The 23,059-nt window shown below is 38.6% G+C and overlaps 3 protein-coding genes across 4 annotated transcripts; all 3 read left to right on the top strand.

Annotated features, from left to right (window-relative positions):
* Nucleotides 1-667: 667 nt before the first annotated feature.
* LOC137941791 (uncharacterized protein At4g26450-like) lies at nucleotides 668-5,422 on the top strand. Its single transcript, XM_068787373.1, has 4 exons — nucleotides 668-3,369; nucleotides 3,531-3,720; nucleotides 3,970-4,027; nucleotides 5,190-5,422. The coding sequence occupies exons 1-4, from the start codon at nucleotides 1,415-1,417 to the stop codon at nucleotides 5,240-5,242; spliced, it is 2,256 nt and encodes a 751-aa protein (XP_068643474.1). The 5' UTR covers nucleotides 668-1,414; the 3' UTR covers nucleotides 5,243-5,422.
* Nucleotides 5,423-8,886: 3,464 nt separating this feature from the next.
* Nucleotides 8,887-10,917, top strand: LOC137940836 (aspartyl protease family protein At5g10770-like). The gene is made up of 2 exons (XM_068785959.1): nucleotides 8,887-8,986; nucleotides 9,360-10,917. The coding sequence occupies exons 1-2, from the start codon at nucleotides 8,887-8,889 to the stop codon at nucleotides 10,634-10,636; spliced, it is 1,377 nt and encodes a 458-aa protein (XP_068642060.1). The 3' UTR covers nucleotides 10,637-10,917.
* A 4,638-nt stretch (nucleotides 10,918-15,555) lies between these two features.
* Nucleotides 15,556-22,351, top strand: LOC137941848 (uncharacterized). Of its 2 annotated transcripts, none has more exons than XM_068787447.1 (4): nucleotides 15,556-15,660; nucleotides 16,781-17,080; nucleotides 17,758-18,946; nucleotides 19,125-22,351. In XM_068787447.1, the coding sequence occupies exons 2-4, from the start codon at nucleotides 16,947-16,949 to the stop codon at nucleotides 21,903-21,905; spliced, it is 4,104 nt and encodes a 1,367-aa protein (XP_068643548.1). In that variant the 5' UTR covers nucleotides 15,556-15,660; nucleotides 16,781-16,946; the 3' UTR covers nucleotides 21,906-22,351. The 2 variants fall into 2 exon arrangements, with proteins under 2 accessions (XP_068643548.1, XP_068643547.1); XM_068787446.1 differs by having other exon boundaries at nucleotides 15,556-15,825.
* The last annotated feature ends 708 nt before the right edge of the window (nucleotides 22,352-23,059 follow it).

Raw genomic sequence — 23,059 nt, 5'->3', positions numbered from 1 at the left:
GTGGGCACTTCTTCGATGGGTGGTGTGGACCATCGGCATCGCTCTCACATAGGGTATAGCGGGACCCGCTTTGATTAGAATTTTTTAAAAAAATAATAATAATAGATCAATAAATTTACATGAATAATAGTGAAAATAAAAATAAAAATATTTCCCAAGATTATTGGTGATGCACGAGTTGGTCGGATTATAGTGAACCGTTGACCAACCGGTTCAGTGGAATCTGAGTCATTGGACAACTTCGTTGTCTTTAATTGCAGAATTGGGTCTGATCACTAATGGAGCCTTGGACGTTGCAATTTGTTTGTTTTAATTAGTTTATAAAAAATGGTTTGTTATGGACAGTGTCGACACATATCCCTTCATCGTGCTACTTGTTAAGGAGACCGTGGCCACACATTGTGGATTCGTTCCTGTGGACGTGCCCTTCGCTGTCGACGCCCAATTGGTCACTCAAGTTGATTTAGATCTTGGTTCAAATACGAACATGTCTCGTTCATTGGATGGGTTGTGACACTATGAGTCGGACTCGGACGACAACCTCTTTTTTAAGGTCCGGTAGGGTCGGGACTCGCGGAGATCAGCGAATCGCGATTAGGTGCAAAATGGATAATTTACCTCGGCTCTTGAGCGAACTAATTTTACACCTTTAGGTTCGAGAGCGTGGAACCGGAGAAGAGAGAAAAAGTAGATACGAGAATCCCTAAGACGGAAGGAGAATCGATATTGGTTTCGCCAATCGGATTCTCGCCTCTTAAGGACGCAAAATTCGTCGATTCACTCGAAGAAATTGGACTGTGTTTTAGCTATAAATCCCTTAATTGGCGCCTCTTTTCCTCTGCAGTTTTGACAAGGTATGATTTTTGGCGATCTGGAATTAAGACCCTAGGATATATGGGAAAGAAAGGGTGATGGATTCCCCCCTGGGTCTTTCATGTGATACCTCCAAATACTTTCTGAAACTCTACTGACCTAGAAATTTGTCTAGGTTTCTTGGCAAAGTTGGAATATTTGTTTTTCTTTGGCGAGGAAGGACAAAAGGGTTTTTTGCTGGTTGTTCTGCTTGTTCCTAGGCTTATATCGTTTTTTAGAAAAACAGAGCGACAGACCGAGCTTGAATACGAGTTTTTCCTTCGCCAAAACAAGGGTTTCTACGAACTGGAACGAGGTGTTGGTGGTCCAGTTGAAAATCTGAGGGCTTTTTGGTAAATTCAAGATTTTGTGATTTTCTTGAAACACATTTGGGTTTGTGAGTTGCAGTCGCTGGAAGATTGTCAGCTGGGGTTTTGATGAGATATATTCGAGTTAACCACCAACAAGAGAGGAATTTTATTTCGTCGTTCTAGAGTCTCCGATATCATCGGGATTCGATACAATTGTAGCTAATACTAATAGTGCTAGTTTGGGCAAAAAAATGCACTCCAGGCATCGCAGTCCCGGTGATTCAGTTCGGTCAAATTCTGTGGCGATTGGCTTATCTTCCACCCGTATCTCTCCTGAAGGCTCAATGCGAGGGCACGGATTGTATACTTCGGATTACAGAAGCTTTAACAGGGGTTATGGACGGGGCCCACCAAAGCCTTACTCTCCATCTCCACCACCCCAGCCACCTCGCAAGGGGGATATATTCATGGAAGCTGGTCGCCTTGCGGCAGAGTACTTGGTTTCACAAGGACTGTTGTCTCCTCACTTGCTTCCGAATGAATTGCAGAATGGTAATTTCCAGGAGTACAGAGGACAGGACCGAGAAACTTTACCCCAATCAGATGGTAGGGCTTCGGTTTTGTCTCGGCTTGGAAATGTTGTTCCGGACATCAGTCCCAGCAGAAAAAGGTTTATTGACGAGTTCACTTCAACAGGGGTCAGAGGCCATGGGAGAGGAAGGAGAAAGTTGGGGTCTTTTAGAGGTTATGGTTCGGACTGGGGTAGAGAGAATGGAAGGAGTGAGTCTTGGCTAGACAAATCAAGAGGATTTTCAGATACTCAAGAGACTGAAAGCAGTTATGTTAGTGGGCACCAAGCAGATAGAAGAGGCAATTTGAATGCTGGTAGTAGTGCCCCAAGAATTGCAGCAGAAGAGCTTCGTTCAAAAAGTGAAACTCCAGCTGATTCAGAATCTGAGTTGGACACTCATGAATTCCCCCCCGATGCAGATTCCAAGGAAAATTCCTCTAGTAGGACTAATGAAGTGCCCCTTCAGATGGATATGGATTCCAAAAAGGGGCTTGAAGATTCAGGAGGCTTAAATTTGGAGACTGGCGAAGTGGAGGACAGCAATTGTGAGGACAAAATGAATGAAAAAAGTGAAGAAATGGATTTGGTGAAGGAGACTGTTTCTGTGGAATTGGCAAAGCAGGATAATTCAGCAGAATTTGATAAGGTGACAGACTCAACTGAGGTTGATCTAGTTAAAAAAGGTGGTAGAGATTTGTTAAGCTTGTGTAGCTTTGGAAAAGTTCCCACTAAGACCCGCTCCTCATTGACTCCTAGAGTCTTGAAGGTTGATGAGGATTCAACTAAGGGAGAGAAGAACAACATACCTGACACTACTCCTGCAAGGGAGTCACAAGTGCCAGCGGAAGAAACTTTTGTTGAAGGCTCTTCAAGTGATTCACTCACGAACCAAACACCTAATAATTCAAAGAGCCTCACATCTGACTTATCTGTTCCATCTATCCCATCCGCTGATGAGCCAGCGGATCTTGAAACCATATTTGTTCAAGAAAGAGAAAGATGGGCAAAGTCACAGTCATTCTCTGATCGGTCTTCTTTCATGCACCAACATGAATTGGGCCAGGGTGCTCCAGTATTTGGAAGAAGCAGATCAATGGTAATTACAAGTGATGAAGGAAGTTTTGGTCAATCTTTAGTCACCCAAGAGGGGGGAGCCAAAAGACCCAGGGAGTGGGATTCAGACTGTGATGAGTATTACCATCTGCACAATGTGAGAGCAAAGCCAATAGAGTCACTAGACAGGGACCTGCATGGTGATGGAATGACTAATGCAATTGATAAAAAACCTTTGGTTGAAGTGGCTTTATTTCCAGAAGGCAGTTGTCAGCCCAATATGGAATCTAAGGAAGAGAAGCAGCACTTACCCAATTCATTTAAAATATGCGATCTTAACCTTACAGAATCTTCCGAGATGATGGACAATCCTAATGATGCTGTCATAGGACATGTTTCTGATGTTCAATCTACCCTGGGACTTCAGAAGGAAGTATCAATAGATGTTGGTTTGTCAATAAGTAATAGGTTCAATAATGCTACTGGCTATGACGGGCGTTCAAGTGAATGTAAAGAGGTTGTAGTAGTTGATGTGCCGGATGATGATGAACCTGAGAAGGTCTTTGATACTGCAGCACGGAAGTGAGTTCATATTTATATCCTAGTGCTTTTTCCTTTAATTAATTAGCTTATTTGTGATTTTGAGTTTTGATTTTACATTTAACTAACATATTTCCCTTTTGTTCTTGTAAATTCTTGTGAAAATGATTTATGTTTATTTGAATTCCACTTTGTGATTGCAGATCTGAGACTATATATTCAAACTTGGAAAATTTTCTTACCCACACAGAAAACCCTGTTGATCTCTCCAATATGCCAGACAGCTATGGCTATGCAATATCGGAATTACTAGGAAATGATATGTCTGGTTGTTCATCAGTTTCTGCTAATATTAATGACTTACAGACTGATATGACTCTTCACAATCAAGAGGTATTACCTGCAGACTGACCCAGATATTCTTTTGGATCGCTACTGTGATTACTCTGTTGGTTTCACAATATTTTTTATGGTGCATGTATTCAACTATGTTCTTGGTTGGTTCAATTTTAGCATAGATTTTTTTCAGATCTTTCTTCGTTAATTTTGTATGACTTAAAAGAGTTAGTCTTGGGAATGGTTCTTTTACAATGTCTACTACTAAGTGAGTGATCAAATGTTTCTTGGGTTCATATTTTTCAGGTGATCCCTGGAGGTGTGGATGATCCAATTTATCTCTCTCTTGGCGAAATACCAATAAGTAAGGCTCATATTTACTTTACTGTTATTATTGTTGTTTGTTCTACATCAAACATGGGACCTTTACTGAATGTTTTTCTTTGTGGATATTGGGTATTTCCAAACTCTTCATCTGTTACAACCCCAACCTCCCCTTTTTTTAGCTTTTGGTGTCATTTCTTGAATTTCTTTCTATGTTTACTTTTCATATACTTCAGTTTGGGTGTTCATCTCTGTTGCTCTATTGGAGGAGCCACGTTCTGAATATTGAGATTTTACTGGTCAGGTACCTGCTTATCTACTAGTGTCTCATTTCATAGTCCACAAATCACAGAAAGGTGTACATGGACTACATCTGATCTGCAAGATCCTTACAAAACATATTTTGATTTTACAGAACATATCTCATTTAGAAATTCATCCGTGTTGTAAGTATGTAAAGTGGAGGACAGAAAGTGACTGTCAGCTAGTCTGTCCTCATATATGTGCTGCTTTCCTTGAGAGTCCATGGATTTCTGGAGCAAACAACATACTTCTTTATATGAGTGTTGAGAGGAACTCTAATCTCATAGGTTTCATCATCTCATGTTTGTGTACGGTGTCTGGAAATGTTTGATTCATTTTCAAATGGAACAAGGGGATGTATAGCAGGGCCAATGTTTGAATTTCATGCGCACCAGCAGCATGGTAGCTATTCTTGGACAAGAATGCTCTTGAGCAGCTAGTTTGTCTTTAATTCTAGTGCTACTTCCATGAGAGTCCAAGGAGACAGTTTTTTTTTTTGTAACAGAGAGTCAACGGCAACTCTAATCTCGTAAGGTTCATCATCTCATATCTATGAACAAAGTGTCAAGCTGCTGCTGATCCATTTTTCCGATGGAAATGGGGAATTATAATGAAAGCAAACTGTGTTTTCAAATTTCATGTGCACCAGCGTGTGTAGCTATTCTTGGACAAGTATGCTCTTAGACAATGAGCTAATATCCTAGTGACTGTTGCCTGATATTTCTGTATGGATCTCTGAGTTCTCTTCAAAATATTTGCAACCACATATGACGCAATTCTTGGAAACAGTATGTTTCATCGTTTTTTTATTTTTTTTCGGTGCAAAAGATTTTCATTTATTGTTGTTTTTCTCAAAAGTTTGTACCATGTCGCTAACTGCTGGAAATGGTATTTTATAGGTTTTCTGGGCGTCTGGGACCAATCTAATCAGGACTATGGAAAATCTTTCTAAGTAGCCGGCAGCATTAAACTTTCTGGTAATTGATGGTCGTATGTACATTGTCACAACATGTTCTCATTACAAATGTTTTACCTATTTCAGCTTCATGTATGAGTATACCACTTATTTTTACTTGTGATTGTTGATTTTCCTACCATAATTGATCTGCACTCCATTTAATCTTTTGCTAAATGCCCTCTTGAGTTTCTGGTAGTGGGTTCTTCCATGATTGAGTTAATAGGAAGATGAGGTTCTGTAACAATGCAGAGCTTTAGAACTCGAATCTTACCATGTTTTTTTAGCAAGTAAAAACAAGAATGTTGATTGAAACACGTTTTATACTGTAATCAACGTTTTGATCTGGTTTTCGCTGGTAAAGCCCACATAGTTCAAATACTTTTATGATCGTAGAAGGATTTGCTGGTCTGCATTAGATGGTTAGATTGGTTCAGTAGCTTTTAAATATTTTGGCTGCTAGCCGTAAGATTGAAATAACACCAGTGGCCTTCATTTAAGATAAAAGGGTATGATTGACTCATTAAATAGGAAAAGCAGAAGAAAACGATTGAAAGTAGTTTACAGGGCTGGCCTTGATGTTTTTCATTCAGGATTTCTTCACTGGGACGTTTCCAAAGTCAGGGTAAGTAGAATCCTTCAAACTCCCACCAGCTACATTCAATTGCGCCATTACTGAAATCCTCGACAACATTCATGCTCTTTAATCAACTGAAATTATGCTTTCTGTGATCCCACTAAAACACCCCCAAGGCCAAACTAATACTTTTATTATTAAATTTCTTTTGACTATTCTACAAATTCATGGAGTCACTGCTCTGCTGTTTCCAAATTTTAGCCTGCGTGTGAAATTCTGGTGTTGTTTCTGGGAATAGAATATCTTGCTCGAATCAACTTACTCTTTGCTTCAAATTATTATGGTGGAAACATTTCACGTGCACTACCATTTCCTAACCACCGAAAAACTCCATTTTCTCTCAAGTATTATCATCGTTTGTTAACTTTATCGTCCAGAATAGAAAAACCTGAAAATGTTTGCGATGTAATCAGGACCTTTGGCAGTGGGTCAGTTTCTGTTGAAATAGTTCCATCCATGGACAATCAGTGTCTTGTACATCACAACTCTCCACTTTTTTTTCATTTATATGACTCCAATCAAACCAAATATTGAAAATATTTAAAGAGTCTACACTCTCACTGGCGTTGTTGATAACATCAAATTAAATCATCAATGAGATAAAGCAATAGCCAACTGCCATTCTTGATGGGATGACTTTTCCTTGCCAGTTCTGTGTTTTTCCGTAATATGAACAGTTTCCGGGGTACTTCAGGACGGCTGTGCGGTCTGAAGGAATGAGAATGCAGGCCATTGAGTTAGAGCACATTTCCTTTCATATATTAATTACAATTTTGGGTGGAGGCCTAATTATAAGCTCTGTTAAAGTTGGATTCTTCTTTTGAATGTAGCGAAAGTGAATTATTTTTCTATATTAGTATGCGCAATGGAAAGTATAGTGGAAAGTATATTAGAAATTTATTAATAAAATATTTTAAGAGATTTAATTTTTATAAAATATTTTTATTTAACTTTTCTATAAATAAGTTAAGATAAATTTTAACTTATCTGAATTAATAAATAATAAATAATAACTGTACTTTTATAATATCTAAATTCTCACTCTTAAAATATTTGTTAAATATAATATTAAAAATCATAAATTTATGTAAAAAAAATGGTATTTTATTATATAAAATTACTTTTATAGATATAATATTATAAGATAGTTTTATTTAACTAAACTAAAATATATTTTAACTTGATTTAAATTAATTAATTAATAAAAAGTAATTTAAGATTATTTATGTATTTAAATATATAAAAATAAAATGATTAATAAATCCTTATTTTTAATATCCAAATACTTAATCAAATTATTACTTTTGTAATATCTAAATTCTCACTCTTAAAATAATCATAAAATACAATATTAAAAATAAGGAATTTATATAAATAAAAAAGGGTATTTTTAATATAAATTTACTTTAATAGTTTTAACTTTTATTTTAGATATTTTTGCTACTAAGCTAAAATAAATTTTTACTTGTTTTAAATTAATTAATTAATAAAAAGTATTTTAAGATTATTTATTTATTTAAATATATAAAAATAAAATGATTAATAAATCCTTATTTTTAATATCCAAATACTTAATCAAATTATTACTTTTGTAATATCTAAATTCTCACTCTTAAAATAATCATAAAATACAATATTAAAAATAAGGAATTTATATAAATAAAAAAGGGTATTTTTAATATAAATTTACTTTAATAGTTTTAACTTTTATTTTAGATATTTTTGCTACTAATCTAAAATAATTTTTTACTTGTTTTAAATTAATAAATAATAAATTAAGTAAATAATTATTTATTTAGTTAAATATAAAAAAATGATCAAACAAATACTTACTTTTATAATATCCAAATACTTAATAAAATTGCTACTATTTTAATATCTAAATTCTCACTCTTAAAATAGAAATAAAATATAATATTAAAATGTAAAATTATATTTAAAAAGAGTATTTATTATATAAAATTATTTTGATAGATTTAATTTTGATCAAATAATTTTATTTAACAATTCTTTTAATTAACTAAGATAAATTTAAACTTGTTTAACTTAATTAATAATTTAAAATTTAATAAAAATAATAATTAAATATATAAAATAAAAATAATTAATTTTATTATTTCCAAATGCAAGAGTGAGAAGGCAGAATGAGTAGAACAAGAGTGAGAGATCGAGTGTGCGTGCGAGTGAAAGTGAATTCACTAGCGTTAGAGAAAGATTTCTCTCCTTTTACTTAAGAATGAGTAAAAGTGAATTACTTCACTTTCACTCGCCACTTATAGTGCACACTATCAGGTTAAGGACCTTAGATTATCATTTAGGGAATTAGTTTATTATTTTGGATCTTCCATAAAATTACAAATTTAGAGGTTAATCGAGAATCCCCCCCCCCCCCCCCCCCCCATCAATGGAACCCATCAATTCTCTAGGAAGAAGTGGGGATCAAGAGTGCCTTACAACAAAGGAATATTTCAATTCCATTCCATTTTTTTAAGGAAAAAGTCTATTTTGTTGTTTTCAGATGAAAATCTTTACTTATTGTTTGGGGGGGGGTGGGGGGAAAGAAGAAGGAGAAGAAGAAAGGTCAGTTGCTCCTTTGCTTTGTTTCTAGCTAAAAGCAGTCAGATGCAGTTGGCCTGATAAATACTTCTTTTACTGAGATCCTTCTCTAAGCAGTAGGCGCTACAATTAAATCACTTGAACTGTCTGCCTATATATATATATATATCTTGCTTTTTGATAAAGTAGACGCAGTTATTACTTCCAGTGCGGCACATTCCCTCTATCAGTTCAGAAAAAAATTATTAATAATAAAGAAGAGCAGTTAATTGGGTAGTTTTTACTCTTTGAAAAGATATCATTGCCTTGCTCTGATCGAAGAACTGAAATTTTCAGACTCGTGGTGAATTACTGCTCTAATTAGTTTGATTTCTCAAGCAAGGAAGTGGCTTAATCGTCTCTATATAAATACATTTCATATAGGACAACTCCGCAGTCGGATTCTACAATGGAGTTGTTTTTCATCCTTCTGTTCTCGTTTCTTCTGAGAACAGCATCTCCTCTTCTAGATAATAATACTTCCCAGAAGTCATGCTCCGCTCGGCAAGGTATACTTCTCGACCTTTTTGCTTCTCTCTACTGCCAACTTTTTCTGTTATATTCTTCCATTTTTAGTCCTCAATTTTAGTAGTTGGGTGGATAAGTTTTTGTTAATTGCAAGTTTTTTATATTTTTGAAGAGATGCGTGATCATCTTCTCCTTTCTATCTTCTGATTTGAGAGCAGCAGCTTAGACAAGCAGAAGATAAAAGCTCACTTTTGCATTTCAAATCCTGAAGCTGCCTTTTAAAAAAGCTGTTCTCACAGACAACCTTCTTTTATTTTAGGCTCTGTATGGACTTAAAATACTGCGTATATAGGCGTTATACATCCACGCATTATCGCATGATTCTATCAAGTTTTTTTTTTTCCGTTTTTGCAGATTTGCAAATCTTCAACAGTTCCGGCATTCATCTCACCCTTCATCATGTTCACGGTCCATGCTCACCGGTCACCTTGCCGCCGCCAGCGATCTCCGATATTCTCAAACGCGACGAAGCTCGGATCAAAAACTTGGATTACAGGCTAACTCACAGCCGTCTAACCAAATCCACCAAACCCAACTCCAGCGATCTGCAGCCGGAGTCCGTCAACGTCCCCCTGACTCCCGGTGAATCGTTGGGGATCGGCAACTACGTCGTCGAGCTCGGGTTGGGCACTCCCCCGAAATCCTTCATCATGGTGGCGGACACGGGCAGCTCCCTCAACTGGGTCCAGTGCGAGCCCTGCAAAGTCTTCTGCCACTCCCAGATCGGACCCAGATTTAATCCTTCACAGTCTCGCACCTACAAATCTTTACAGTGTGGAAGTCTCGAGTGTTCGAGCCTGCAAGCAGCCACACTCAACGCTCCTGCTTGCAGTAAAAAGAATACATGCATATACGCAGCCAGCTACGGCGACACTTCGTTCTCCGTGGGCTATCTCAGCCGAGATACGTTGAATGTATCTTCTACACTGGCTTTACGGGGATTCGTATACGGGTGCGGACAGGACAATCAAGGTTTGTTCGGCCAAACAGCCGGCCTGATCGGTCTTGCTCGCAACAGGCTCTCTCTGCTGGGTCAACTGAGCTCGACATACGGTAGCGTATTTTCATACTGTCTACCTACTGAGACGTCATCGGGGTCTTTGTCGATCGGAAAGCTTGGCTTCAATCCATCACTCTACAGATTCACCCCTATGTACACGCAACCGCGAGAGAAGACGCTGTATTTTATACGTTTTGCCCGTATAACCGTAGCTGGTAAAGCCCTACCGCTGTCGACAGCCGTATATACGCGTACCCCGACGATCATCGACTCCGGCACAGTCATTACCCGTCTGTCGGCGGCCGTCTACTCCGCGTTCCAGAAGGCGTTCGTGAAGGCGATGGGGAGGTACAGGCAAGCGGAGCCGTTCTCTATCCTGGACACCTGTTTCGCAGGAACGGCGAGGACAATGGTGGTCCCGGAGGTGCGGCTGGTGTTCGAGGGCGGAGCGGAGATGAAGCTAACCCCTCGGAACACAATGATCGACGTCGACGGGGGCGTCACTTGCTTAGCGTTCGCCGGGGCCACCGGACTCGTGTCCATAATAGGAAACCGGCAGCAACAAACCTTCAGAGTTGCCTACGACGTGGAAAACTCGAGAATTGGATTCGCCGCCGGCGGGTGTCGATGAGCGTCGTAGCCGTCTCGGCGTCCCATCATCATCTCCATCGTCGGATTCACTACTCTCCAAAACTTAAATCAATCGTGAAAAGAAAATATGAGAAAAAAATTAAAATGACGTGGAGACTTACGTGGAGGATAATATGGTTCTCAGATGACTTGGCAGGTGATATTATACTCTTTGGGTGTTGACGTGTCACCATGTAAGTTGTCAAAGTTTACTTGTCATATTTGACTGTACACATACAAAGTTGACCAGTCAAAGTTGGGTATTTATAATATTAAGTTGAAAATTTGGTTATTTATGTTATTATTTTTAAAAATTGGATAATATAATAAAATTCCTTTAAAAATTTTTAGGAGAATCTCGCATGCACCAAGAATAGGAGGAGAGATTCGACGTGTAGGGGAGATTCTTGTAGAGGATTGGTATCATGTCCATGTCGCATTCTTTGAATCGGAGAAGCTCCATTTATACAGTCGGCCTGTGGGTAGTGTCCACATGTAAGAATTGACGGCTACCATCAAAGTTCAATTTTCAAGCCTAAAATCCTAAAGCGAGTCTAGGAGTAGAAGGAGCTGAATCGATCGGTGTGTTAAGACCAAATAAAATGGAGAATAAAAAAGTATTCCAAAAGAAAAAAGGTCATTGACGTCAATAAGCGAGGAGAAGTACTACAATTAGTTTAAACGAGCACCTAGCTTGAAGGCATTCTCAGTCAATCAACTGATGAGAAACTCTACTCAGAAAAGAGAAGTCCCATGCTAGCAATGGGTATTGTTCTTCTCCGTCTTTTCCTTAGTTATGTTGTCAAAATAATAGATCGTGATTCTTGCTTGTTAACATTTGCAAGCTTATAGGAAGGTAAAGAGCATACATGGTAATGAAGTGAAACTAAATTAGTGAAGTAATGACTGCCACTTGCCACTCGTTGAGGATATAATTATTTGAGCCGTTTATGCAAACACACATGAGATAAGGGATTATTTTCCCTTCTGTTTAGGAGATAAGATTTTCATGATTATATTTATCTTTTCTGTTGTAAATTGCATATAAATATCACTCTCAATCAATGCAAATATGTAGTTCAGATCAATATCTTATATGGTATCAGAGCATATTGATTAATCCTCTACATCTACCTTCTTCTAATTTTTTTGTTTGTTCACTTCCAACAATTCATGTCTTTGCCTCGCCCCTCGTCCGACTGACTCCTCTCTTATTGCCCGACGTCATCTTCAATTCCAGCTCACTGCAAATCTCTCTCCAAATTCAAACTCCTCATTTTTTCCTCAAATTTGTCCTTATAAGATATGATCTCCTCGGGTACATTGATGGTTCCAAACCCTGTCTACCGAAAACCCTCACTACAAATCCCTCCCCAAATTCAATATCTCCCTCTTGGCTCAAATTCGTCTTTATTAGGTATGTTCTCTTTGGGTACATCGATAGTTCCAAACACTGTCCATCGAAAACTCTCACTACAAATCTCCTCCCAAATTCAAGTCTCTCACTTTTTACTCAAATTCGTGGTTATTGGGTACGATCTCATTAAGATATTATCTTGATAAGTGATTATCTTCCCTTTTGGTATATATAAATGCTACTCTCAATCAATGCAAAAACTGTGGTTACATCTAATAGTAATCCTGTTTACTCCATTCTCAAACCCGAAACAATGGGACTTTTTCTCCGGGTTTTGAGGTAAAAGAGTGAATTGATTAATTAACTTACAAGTAAGGGAGAGAGGACAAAAGTGGGTAATCAAATAAAATAAAGCATGGGCCAAACTAATGGGCCTTCCTTTTTAAAATGGCAAAAAACCAAGAAAAGGAACGGACACGACAATACGAGTAATGTTTAATATTCATAGTCTTACTATGAAAAAGTATCGTCCGGGCCCATGATGGCCCACAGTTTGACAGCTGTAGCCTCTAGAAGCCAAAAAAATTGTACCAATTTGTGGGGACAAGCTAGTGTGCCTTTTTTAAAAGCTTTATTCATGATCGTCGATCCAATTGTTGGTATTGTCATTTTTGTCAATCAGGACGTGGGCCCATGAAGAGAACGGAAAATGTAAAAACAATCCTGACCATGGGATCCAACCACAGCAATCGAAAGTGGCTACAAGTCATCATCACTTCTATGAAGAGAAGGGGCCATCTACGAAGGGTAATGCAACCGAACTCCCCCCCACATCGGCACGTTACGTGTCATTGTCCACTTTTGAATGTGTCTAAGCAAAACTATTAGTTGTAACATTTGTTGTCATTTCGGACCAATTCATCTTTTTTCTCTAGAAATTACTCTTTTTATTCTTGGGCTGTACTGTCAGAGTACATTCAAATCTCACAATCATTATGTTCTCTTTACTTTTTACTTCCAACCTGATATGACAGGAAAAAGTCGACGCTCTACCGTATTTTTTCATTTAATACCGTATTTTTTCTCTCTAATTTACGCGATCCTGACGGTCAAACTTTCTACCTCTGACCCGATTCTCTCCAAACGCCGTTATTTTTCCACTCAAAGAATCTCAAAACGTCGTTCTATTATAATCAGAGAGCTGGAAAGTCCCCGAACCTGACACGTGGCGATTGGCTGTGCACGGCCATCTCATCGAACCACGCGTCCTGTCGCCTTCTCTTGATGACGTGTCGTGGGCCCGTCTGGGAATCGTAGCACGTGCGCTTTCATCTAGTGGGCTCTTTCGCGCGCGTTTCCAAGTGAAGAGACACAACGGGGGGATAAGGACAAGAGAGGAGGAGGAGGACGAAGGCGATGGATGGCCGCTATTTAAAGTTAAATACTTAATTTAATTGAGTTTTTAGCGTTAATGATTATTACTTTGGAAATGTTAAGCCACCGAACATCGAGCACACGAAACCCACCAAATTATATTAATCGTAACTGTTAAAACTATAAGATCATGAGTGGGTCCCGTTGCTCTTCGCCGAGTCAAATTACTTTCATGTAAAAGATATTTTTTGTTATTACCGAAGTACCAGAACCATCAATAATGGCTTGGACTCATTGGTCGAGTTAATAACCCATCTAACATATATTTTAAATCAACAAAAACATATTTTAACTTGCTTTAAATAAATAAATAAAAATAAGATTAATTATTTAATTAAATATATAAAAATAATATGATTAAAAAAATCCTTACTTTTATAATATCCAAATGTTAATCAAATTATTAATTTTACAATGTCTAAATTCTCACTCATAAAATAGTCATTAAATATAATATTAAAAATAAGAAATTTATATAAATAAAAAGGGAATTTATTATATAAAATTAATTTAAAGTAAACATATATTTTAACATAAAATATGATTCAATTGATTTTCTATAAGAATCCTGTCCTTTTAATTTACGAGAAAGGCATGTAGATTTAGAAAAGACTATTGACCCAAAATATTGTAATTAACTAATGTGATTTTCTAATTACTGAATCTTTTACCATCATTTTTTATTAATAATTTATATTTTATTTATATTAAAAATATTAGATTATTATAAGGTCAGTTCCCACATTTATTACGATATAACTTGATATTATATAATATTATCCTTTTATCAATTATAATTTAATACAAGTTCTAAACCCAAGTCTGGCCTGCGCGTTTGAATAACACCCACCACTCGTTTCGACCAAAATATCGTCGGCGCTGTTGCCATGGCCTTTTTGGTCATTTCGTAGCAGGTTAGCTTTAATGTTTTGAGGGAGGGGGGGGGGCCCTCGTCGTAATGGGGAGGACATGGACGTAGGACGTGTCTGTTTCGTTGAAGGTAAAGAGGGGAGTCGTGGAAATCCGAATCCTGAAAAGTCGAGTCTCTAACCAAAAGGGCGTCGCTTTTTTCAAACCGTGCTGACGTGGTTGGGAAATTGCACAGGGAAATCCAATTATCGAGTTTTTGAAATTTGAGGAAAATTGGTGGATTATTTTAACTTTTCGAGAACGCTGGGAGAGTGCGGAAAGAAAAGGTTTGCATTAGTGGAGGGATGCGACGGAAAATAGTTTAAGCGGGGACAAAGCCAATCGGATTAATATATTAAAAGCTGTCAAATGTAGGGAAATATTAAAATATTTCGGTTTTTTTTTTTTTATATATTCATGTATCGATGTATGTAGACATTGAGGCTTTTCGATACTTTTAATTCCGGAAGTACCCTTTACTCGCCTTCGATTTTGAAAGGACGATTGTGACCTTTCCTATTAATTTTTTGGTAGAGAGTTTATTTTGTAATTTTAGAATGACTATAATACCCTCATATATATGAGGTCTTATTTATAAATCAATTTGTGCAAGTGCTTGTATTATCGAAAAACTTTTCTACACTAATAAATTTATAAGGAGGGTAGGTAGGGGTGAGCATGAGGCGGGTCGGGTTTACCATTTGAACCCGAACCTGATCCCTAACCCTAAAACTTGAATCCCAAAAAACACGAATCACCAAACCTAACTCTGATTGAGTCATTCCCACTGCATTCCTATAAACCTTGACTTACTTAAACCAAATACGTGCCCACACCGTCTTAACCTTGTTTTATATGTTTATATAGGATGAGTTCGGTTCGGTTGTGGTTTTGTTTTTGGGCTTTAAAAATCCCAAACTGGGTTTTTTAATCGTGTTGGGTTATGTTCCTCGTAAAACGCGACCCGATGACCGGAATGCGAAGCGAGTGAGATAGTTTTAGGGGAAATTGAGGCTAACCTGGTCTACCTAAAAAACGATGTTGTCTTTTAGTAAAATTTCTAACAGATGATGGCAGTGAGGAAGTTTCACGGAAAAGCAGGGGCAAAATATTATACTTTTTCTTTTTTCTTTTCCACACTTCGTGAAATCTTCAGGAAAAGGCTCTTAGAGTAGGTATAGGATAGGACAGGTCTCTGGATAAAACCCTTGCATCTCTTTCTCTCTCCTCCCGGAGGTTCCTGTATTTGTACAAACTGCTTTTGGTGGAGCGAGAACCAGATGCCTTTGATGTGTGTGGGGGTGGTGCTATTTTTCCCACTGTAGGTGGAGACCGACTCTCTCTCTCTTCTCCTTTCTCCCCGGTGCCGCGTTTCTTTCTTGTTTTCTTTTCTACTTCTCTGTCCTTTGTCGTCCGTGGAATTCGCCGTTTCTGCTCATTTTTCCTGCTTTCTTTGGTAAACCCAGGGGAAATATGCTTCGGAGGGAGAGGTTTGTATGATTTTATGTCTTTAACATCTGGGTTTTCCTTTTCTTTTTTCATTTACATTTTTTTTCGATTTTTCCGGTCCTTCCTTTTTGGGCTGGGGACTTGGTCGAGGTGTCTGATGGATTTGCGATAATATCTCTGGTTTTCTATGGGATTCTTGTCTAGATTTTGTAATTGTTTCCGCCCCTTTATCTGGGCTTTATCGGACTTCAGCTAGTGAGTTTTCTTAACGAAAGCTTTTTCTTGCTCGAATCTGCTTCTTCCGTGACTCTCCTGAGTGTTTTCCCCGTATATCTGGTTTTGGGTCCTGGTCAGATTTGTTTGCGATAACGCCAAGTTTTTGAAATTCAACTTCTTCGCTTCGTTTCTGTCAGAGTTAGCTGTCAATACCCTTCTTGGAAGGCATGGAAGATGGCATATGACTTTTCGTTTTCACATAAGCGTCGTTCCTCTCCCTAAAACTCTCTGGGCTTGATCTTTAGCTTTTTCTTTCCATCTATTGGAGAGTTTCTCCGTCGATTTTCTCTGACCGGACTTCCGATGTATGACATCTCGTCTTTGCCTTGCGATTTCCTTCTTGCGTAGTTTGCTTTCTTTCTTCTCTCCGTAAGATTTCATTGCATGCTTTCCCTTTCCTTTAGTTCTCTCAGAAGTCTGATCTTTCTTTCCACGTTTTATTTGATATGAACTTTTTCCTCTCTCTGCTTCAGGTCTCATACGCTGGTATTTGGCGATCGTTTTTCCCCCTTTACTTTCTACCTTTGATTTCCACATAAAATAACACCGGGGAAGCCTGATTAAATCTCTTCTTCCCGGTCCGTTGTTGTGGATATCATGCGTTTGATCTATATCCATGAACATATCTCGTGTTTATGTTTACATAAAATAATGTTGTAGGAGCTAGTTTCTTTTCTTTGGGTTTTAAGAATTTATGATATTCCTTTCGATTACCTGCAGGGATCAAAATCAACTTGATTAAAGGTCTAACCTTGTTCTTTTAGATTGGGTTGGATTCTGTGGCCTTTGGTTATGCTGGAGACCAAGTATAAGGTCAGGCCCAATTGCAGTAAAGCTCTTGGGACTGTTGAGAATAACAAAACAAAAAAGGAGAAGCCTCTCTCAGATGTTATCCGTTGAAAACCTTCCAGATCCCTCATGTTCTTACAACATTTCTGGATTGAAAGGTGATGAAAGAGCTACTGAGAAATTTGCCTTACAGGAGGCAGATCCGGAAAAACCAGGACTTTTCTCTATAAGGTAATATATTTTTCGACTCTTCAATCTATCTACTCACATATAGGAGCTTACATATGTAAGCTTTTACTGATAAAGGTCACATCTTTGAATCAAAGTGGGTAGATGGAGATCACCCATCTGTAATCGACTCTTTTTCCCTGCTATTGATCTTATCCTTTTTCATTTTTTCTCCCTCAGCAGATACGTTGTAGTTTCTTCAACCTGATAAAAAACTATTGTTGATTTTCTTTCTGTGCGGATGATGGGAGTTATCGGAGGTGGTTTCGTTGCATATCTTAGCAGTGTTCTGGAGATGTTTCTTTCTTTCAGCTTTTACCTCCCTTATCATTTCATGTCATCTGCGGGAGATGTGGGTCAGATTTACAAGATTTAAGGCCAAGAAGTTAAAAATTATCTTCAACCATCTCCTGATATAAGACAGATTTCGCGAGTTAAGACTGATAATACCGAGTTGAATAATTTTTGTGGGTACTTCTAATTTGAGGAGCACGGAGGAGACTTTTTTAAAGCCATGTTAGCTGAATCGATTTCTTTTATGCGTTTCTGCATACGATATAAACTCGGTCTTATCAGTCCGTTGAGAGTTCTGTAATTCTATAAAAGTTTTGTATCATTCAATCGACGGATGTTTATGATACTCCTTCTAATTTTATCTGTTTGCGTTGTTGCATATGCAGGAACTATGTTTTCACTTCACGGAGCAAGGATATAGGAACGAATTGGCCATTTCCTCCTCGGTTTCTACAGCTTTGCCTGAAGCATGGCGTAAAAGAATTACTGCCACCATTTGAACCTCCTGATTCCGTAAGAGGTCAGTCTTCCGGTACACCCTCAGAGTCTGATCAACTGATCCTTAGCACAGAAGGCGAGGAGAGAGCTTCAACTGAAGTTGATTTGGACGGTGATAAAGATGCCAACAATTTTTTGGATTCCAGAGTTGATAATATCGAAGCCAAATCTTCTGATCCTTGGGTTTTAGAAAATTCAGATAAAGAGCATTCTCCGTTTCTACAGGAAGATAATCAAGGTGATGGAAAATCGGGTAAATTATCAAAATCCTCGGGTTTATCTGAGGCAGGTGGGGAAGAAGAGAGCACAATAACAGTTGCTGCTCATGCTCAAGCTGAATTTAACTCCATTTGCACCAATAGACTTTCTTGTTTAGTACCCGAAATCAACAAAAAATCCGATAATCCAGTAATTCTTTCTGAGAAGTCACGAAATTCTTCTGAGCCACAGGAAAATAAGCGACGGCTGATTGTAAAGTTGGGGGGTGTTTCGGAGTCGAGCCGGACAGAAGAGATAATCTCAAATTCTTGCTCCGTAGTGGACCCCATGGCGTTAAAACTTTGCCCTGTTTGTAAAACTTTCTCATCCACATCGAACACCACTTTGAATGCTCATATTGATCAGTGCCTCTCAGAAGAATCAACAGGGCAACGGGTGGTGACTAAATTTAATAAACCTCATAAGGTGAAACCCAGGAAGAAGAGATCCATGGTGGATATCTGTGCAACTGCCCCACGCTGCACATTGGAGGAGCTTGAAAGGAGAAATGGGTTGACCAGGGCTACTGATTCTAGCTCAGCAGCACCCAATGGAGAGACTTGTCATGAGAACAAAAGACCACGGTGGGGCCCGACTGATTTCTGTGATGACGAGAACGACAGTGCAGTCTATGTGGATTCGAGTGGTACAAAAATTCGAATACTTTCGAGATTTAATGATACACAAACTCCAGTTGTGGTGGATGATCGGAATATTCCTGCTGGCAAGAAGAGGCTACCTGGTTTCAGAGGTTCTAAAACTTTCAAGACAAAGTCCCAGAGCAAGAAATTCTGCTCGATGAAGCTGTATAAGGGCGAGGTATGTGATTATCTATTCAAAGATTTTTTTTTTTTTCTCTTTGATATTTTTTTTTTTCAATTGATAGACAGAAGCATGTCGTTTCTTAGACATGTTGCCAGCGTAATTATCCATTATTCTGGTAGATTTACTCTTTTTGTCAAGATATTAAGTTTGGGGAACGCATCTTGATTATCAGATTCTTAAAGCAACAGAAAATCATCAGGCAAAGAATCAAGAGAAGCGTGAATCTTTATTTCAATTGCTTAAAGCCCGAGACCCAGAACAAGCTACGGGACCTCCTGGAAGTCTAAGGCAATGGGTGTGTTCCAAAAGAACGGGTCTCTCAAAAAAGTCTAGTGAGAAAGGTCCAATGCCTCGGGATCCATTGCATGAGAGCAATCATTCTTCAATTCAAAGAAGTCATATTCTGAGACTTTCAAGGAGGCCTGAGAATTCATTGTCTTATCCTAAAAGCAGGAGAGAAGAGACCCTTCTAGGTTCATCAATTGTAGTGGATGGTGAGGAAGGAACGTCTCATCCTTCACCTGAGAGTGATGTTGATGTGTCAACGAAAGGTCCTTCAATTGCTGATCGTAGTATACCAAAATTAGCAAGATCTCCTGGAAATTATGTATCATCTCCTAGGAGCAAAGGAGTTGAGGTTGATGCAAATGTTGAGGATCATCATTTCTCATTAAACACACGGAGAATTTCAAGCTTAAGGAAGTCTGATTTATTAGGAAAATCATCTCCACCAATCAAAGCAAACAAATGGAATGAAAAGAAACAAGCCTTTAAGAAGTCCTGTAAAGATAAATTTATGGATCAAAGGGGTCACCAAATGAGGCCACCTCCTGCAGATGAACTAATGGGATCTCGACCCAAAAGACTTAACAAGATGCACAATACTAATAAATTGTCTCATTTGGAGAATGTTAAGGAGCGTGAGGTAGAAGAGCTCTTCGCTGAAACATCTGACGGAGACAAGATTGTTGCAAGTACTCCAGAGGGTTCATCAGCGTTTTCTGGCCCCGAAAAACTTGACTCTGAAGCTGGTGGTTCTCTTTCATTCGAATCTGATCACTCAGCATCATTAGCTGAAGAGGCCATGGTGGGTGAGGATGCCTCTCCAGTGTTTCCTGTTGAGACAGCTTGTGCAGATGCCCCTTGTGACTCTGAAATGTCTGGGGATGATGGATCAGCCAATCATTCAGTTATGCAATCTGATTCAACTCACTTGCTTGGGAATGTACTTACGGTTGCAGCTTCTGGGTCTGCTATTTCGGTTGACCACAACACTCAGAGATATTATGGGCAGAAAGAGATGCATTCCCATGATTATGGTACAGGTATAAGTTCTCAGACGGCAGAATTGGATCATGGAGTGGATGAAGGCTCTCTCTCTGAAGCGCAAAACACAGGCTGTGATAGTGATGCTATGCCCATTCAAGGATCAGAATTGTGTTTACCAAGTTTTGAGGATATGGGTTATGAGGTTCTGCATGGAAACTCTTTGTTTGCAGCAAGAAATGTGCAGTCCACTCAAGATACTGAGAAGCCTAGAGATCCTTCTCCATCTGCAGTTTCTGCAACTTCAACAGACTCTCCCAGTTGCAGACCAAGATCCATATCACCCCCACCTGTTCAGGATAAGGTAAGTGGAAGCTGCTCAGATGGTACTGCTGAACTTGTAGAAGCTGTTGATATGATCCGCAGTTCTACAATGCTGTTCTCTTCTAACATAGGTGGAGTAGAAAGAAGTATGAATATTGATAGGGATAATCTGAAAATTACAATCGCATCAAGCAATGATCTTAAAAAGATTTCAGATGATCAGCCATGTTGTTGCTCGAGGAAGGAGAATAATTCTCGCGTGCATCCAGAATCACAGTTCTTTAGGCAAAGCACCTCCGCGTCAGGCGTTATCCCAAAAGGAAAACAAATGATTTTGGGTATCAACAATAATAGGCCAGAAATTGCTTCTCCTGTTGCCTCATTCCCAAGTTCAAAAATCAATTCTCCAACCCGTGAATCTCCCTTGGCTACTAATAAGTTGCATTTGGATACTTCCAGGAAATTTTATAATTGTGGTGATTTTGGTTTAGCTAGTCCCTCATCATCTCAGTTGCTTTCTCAATCAACATCTAGTCCAGTCCTGAGGTTAATGGGAAAGAACTTAATGGTGGTTAACAGGGATGAAGATGAGCCTGTACAGCTCCAGAAGTCCTCTCTTGGTACTATGACAGATCATCCAAATGCAAAATATCTGACTCTTCTTGGGTTTTCTACTGGCAGTGCTTTAAATCAAGACAGTTCTGCACTATACCACCAGTCTGCAGATGGTTCAGTGGTCTATGGCCAGGATACGTGCAGTTTATCATCAAATGTCAGTACTGGTCTTTCAAGCAGTTTTAGAGGTCATAACAGCTCTCAGGAGCTACCTGCACCGCCTCAGGAGATGTGGGTAGGCAGTTTTGCGGGGCCTGCTCTTGCTTATGGATCTAAGGCTAACTGTGATTCTTTGGCTCAGCAGAAGAGAATGAGTAGAAGGTTCAGCTCTCAATCTGGGTTTGCATACAATGTTGAGAGAAGTGCTCTTCATCAAGTTACCAGATCCAGTAGAGAAGTTATTGTCATTGATGACTCCCCTGAACTTGAACCAGATCCAAGAATGAGTGCAGGACCTGCAGGTTCCCAGCTGGGTTTGGGAGCCATTTTGTCACCTTCAGCTTCCAACTGTAATTCAAGGCCAGCAAAGGCATTTTCTTCTTACTCGATGCAGGACACTTTCTTAAGGGAACCGTCTGGGCCTAAGCCGAGCTTTTTAATGTCTTGTCCCAGAGCCAATGCTACATCTACAATGCGAGGTAACCCTGAAGGCTCAGGTGTCTTTCCACAGAGCCCTTTCCTACTTTCCTCCACAGGTTATTTAAACTCAACAGTTTATTATACTTCTAGCCCCAAGTCGACGAAATAATGGAAATGCATGGGGAAACAGGCTGAAGTGTCAGTTCAGTTGTATATCTTAAATCTGGTAGCTCTTTGAACTTGCAAACCAGAAAGGTTAGGGCCTTTCTATTGGGAAATGACTGGTGAACTTTGAAAGATTGTGCTTAGAACTAAACTGTAAAATGGTTCTCGGAAGAACGAAACATTTTGACAGAGATGGAGCAGGTGAAAATTTTAATCGTACTTGCAGTTTTTGAGCAGAGATCGTATTTGTTTTGAAGTACTGAAATCTCTATCAGATTCATAGAGTTTTGAGGCTGGTGTCAGCAAAAAAGTTGCGGCTGTAAGAAGCTTGTTTTGTGGACTCTTCAATAATTTATGAATCTGATCAATCTTTTACTGGGAGCATTTTCTTTCTTATATCTCATCTGATTTTCTATTTTACAGCGAAGTTACTGTCTTCAGTTTAGACTTTAGAGCTCTGGCCATTGAAACATTCAATACATATATATAAACTTCCTTCTCTCAAATGTACAAAAGTGAAAGCTTTTAAATTGGTGGTCACGTTATGTATATATATATATATTTTTGCGAAAGTCATCTTGCAAAATCTGTCCTTGTTCAAGAGATTGAACTGGTCTGAAATGAGAAACCCGTCAGTACGAGTTTGGTTGTCCTGCTGTATCTCCACCATGCATGCAACGAAAGAGGACGCGTTCCTTTCTGGTCACTTGTGTTCTTGGAAGGCATGATAATATACGAGCGATTTCGATCATCAGTTATTTCCCATAAAATTGATCGATACGATAACACAGATTGAGCAAGCTTTTATCGGCTAGATACCGCGAATTCTAACCACACATTCTGGACCATAGATTCGTCAATGCGATTGAAATTCCTTACTGATGAGTATATTCTATGCTATCATTTCTTGAAACAAGCTTGTGCGAAGCTTTTTAGATAGGAAGAGTTTTATTGCATCGCCACCCCAAACAAATTTTCTTGAGTCCTCGTGAAAAAAGTTGGTACGTATTATTGGTTTTTTGCACAAAAAAAAAAAACAAAAAAAGCTGTATCAGTTATGACAAGAACCCAAGCTGGCGTAGCACTTGATCAATCTTGTCCGGGAGTAAAACCCAGGAGCTATGAATGGCAAAAACTCAGTAATTCTGCAATTCTCAG

The sequence above is a fragment of the Aristolochia californica genome, unplaced genomic scaffold, assembly GCF_029961685.1.
Source record: "Aristolochia californica isolate CCGP_79_NKW_82.1479 unplaced genomic scaffold, dmAriCali1.0.hap1 SCAF_9, whole genome shotgun sequence".
NCBI lineage: Eukaryota > Viridiplantae > Streptophyta > Magnoliopsida > Piperales > Aristolochiaceae > Aristolochia > Aristolochia californica.
This window is presented reverse-complemented; position numbering and strand designations above follow the sequence as displayed.

Coding starts and splice junctions, on each gene's coding strand:
- LOC137941791 (XM_068787373.1), top strand. CDS start 1,415: ATGCACTCCAGGCATCGCAGTCCCGGTGATTCAGTTCGGTCAAATTCT. Junction 3,370..3,530: donor TTTGATACTGCAGCACGGAA/GTGAGTTCATAT, acceptor TTGTGATTGCAG/ATCTGAGACTATATATTCAA. Junction 4,028..5,189: donor TCTTGGCGAAATACCAATAA/GTAAGGCTCATA, acceptor GGTATTTTATAG/GTTTTCTGGGCGTCTGGGAC.
- LOC137941848 (XM_068787447.1), top strand. CDS start 16,947: ATGTTATCCGTTGAAAACCTTCCAGATCCCTCATGTTCTTACAACATT. Junction 17,081..17,757: donor CCAGGACTTTTCTCTATAAG/GTAATATATTTT, acceptor TTGCATATGCAG/GAACTATGTTTTCACTTCAC. Junction 18,947..19,124: donor TGAAGCTGTATAAGGGCGAG/GTATGTGATTAT, acceptor CTTGATTATCAG/ATTCTTAAAGCAACAGAAAA.
- LOC137940836 (XM_068785959.1), top strand. CDS start 8,887: ATGGAGTTGTTTTTCATCCTTCTGTTCTCGTTTCTTCTGAGAACAGCA. Junction 8,987..9,359: donor GTCATGCTCCGCTCGGCAAG/GTATACTTCTCG, acceptor CCGTTTTTGCAG/ATTTGCAAATCTTCAACAGT.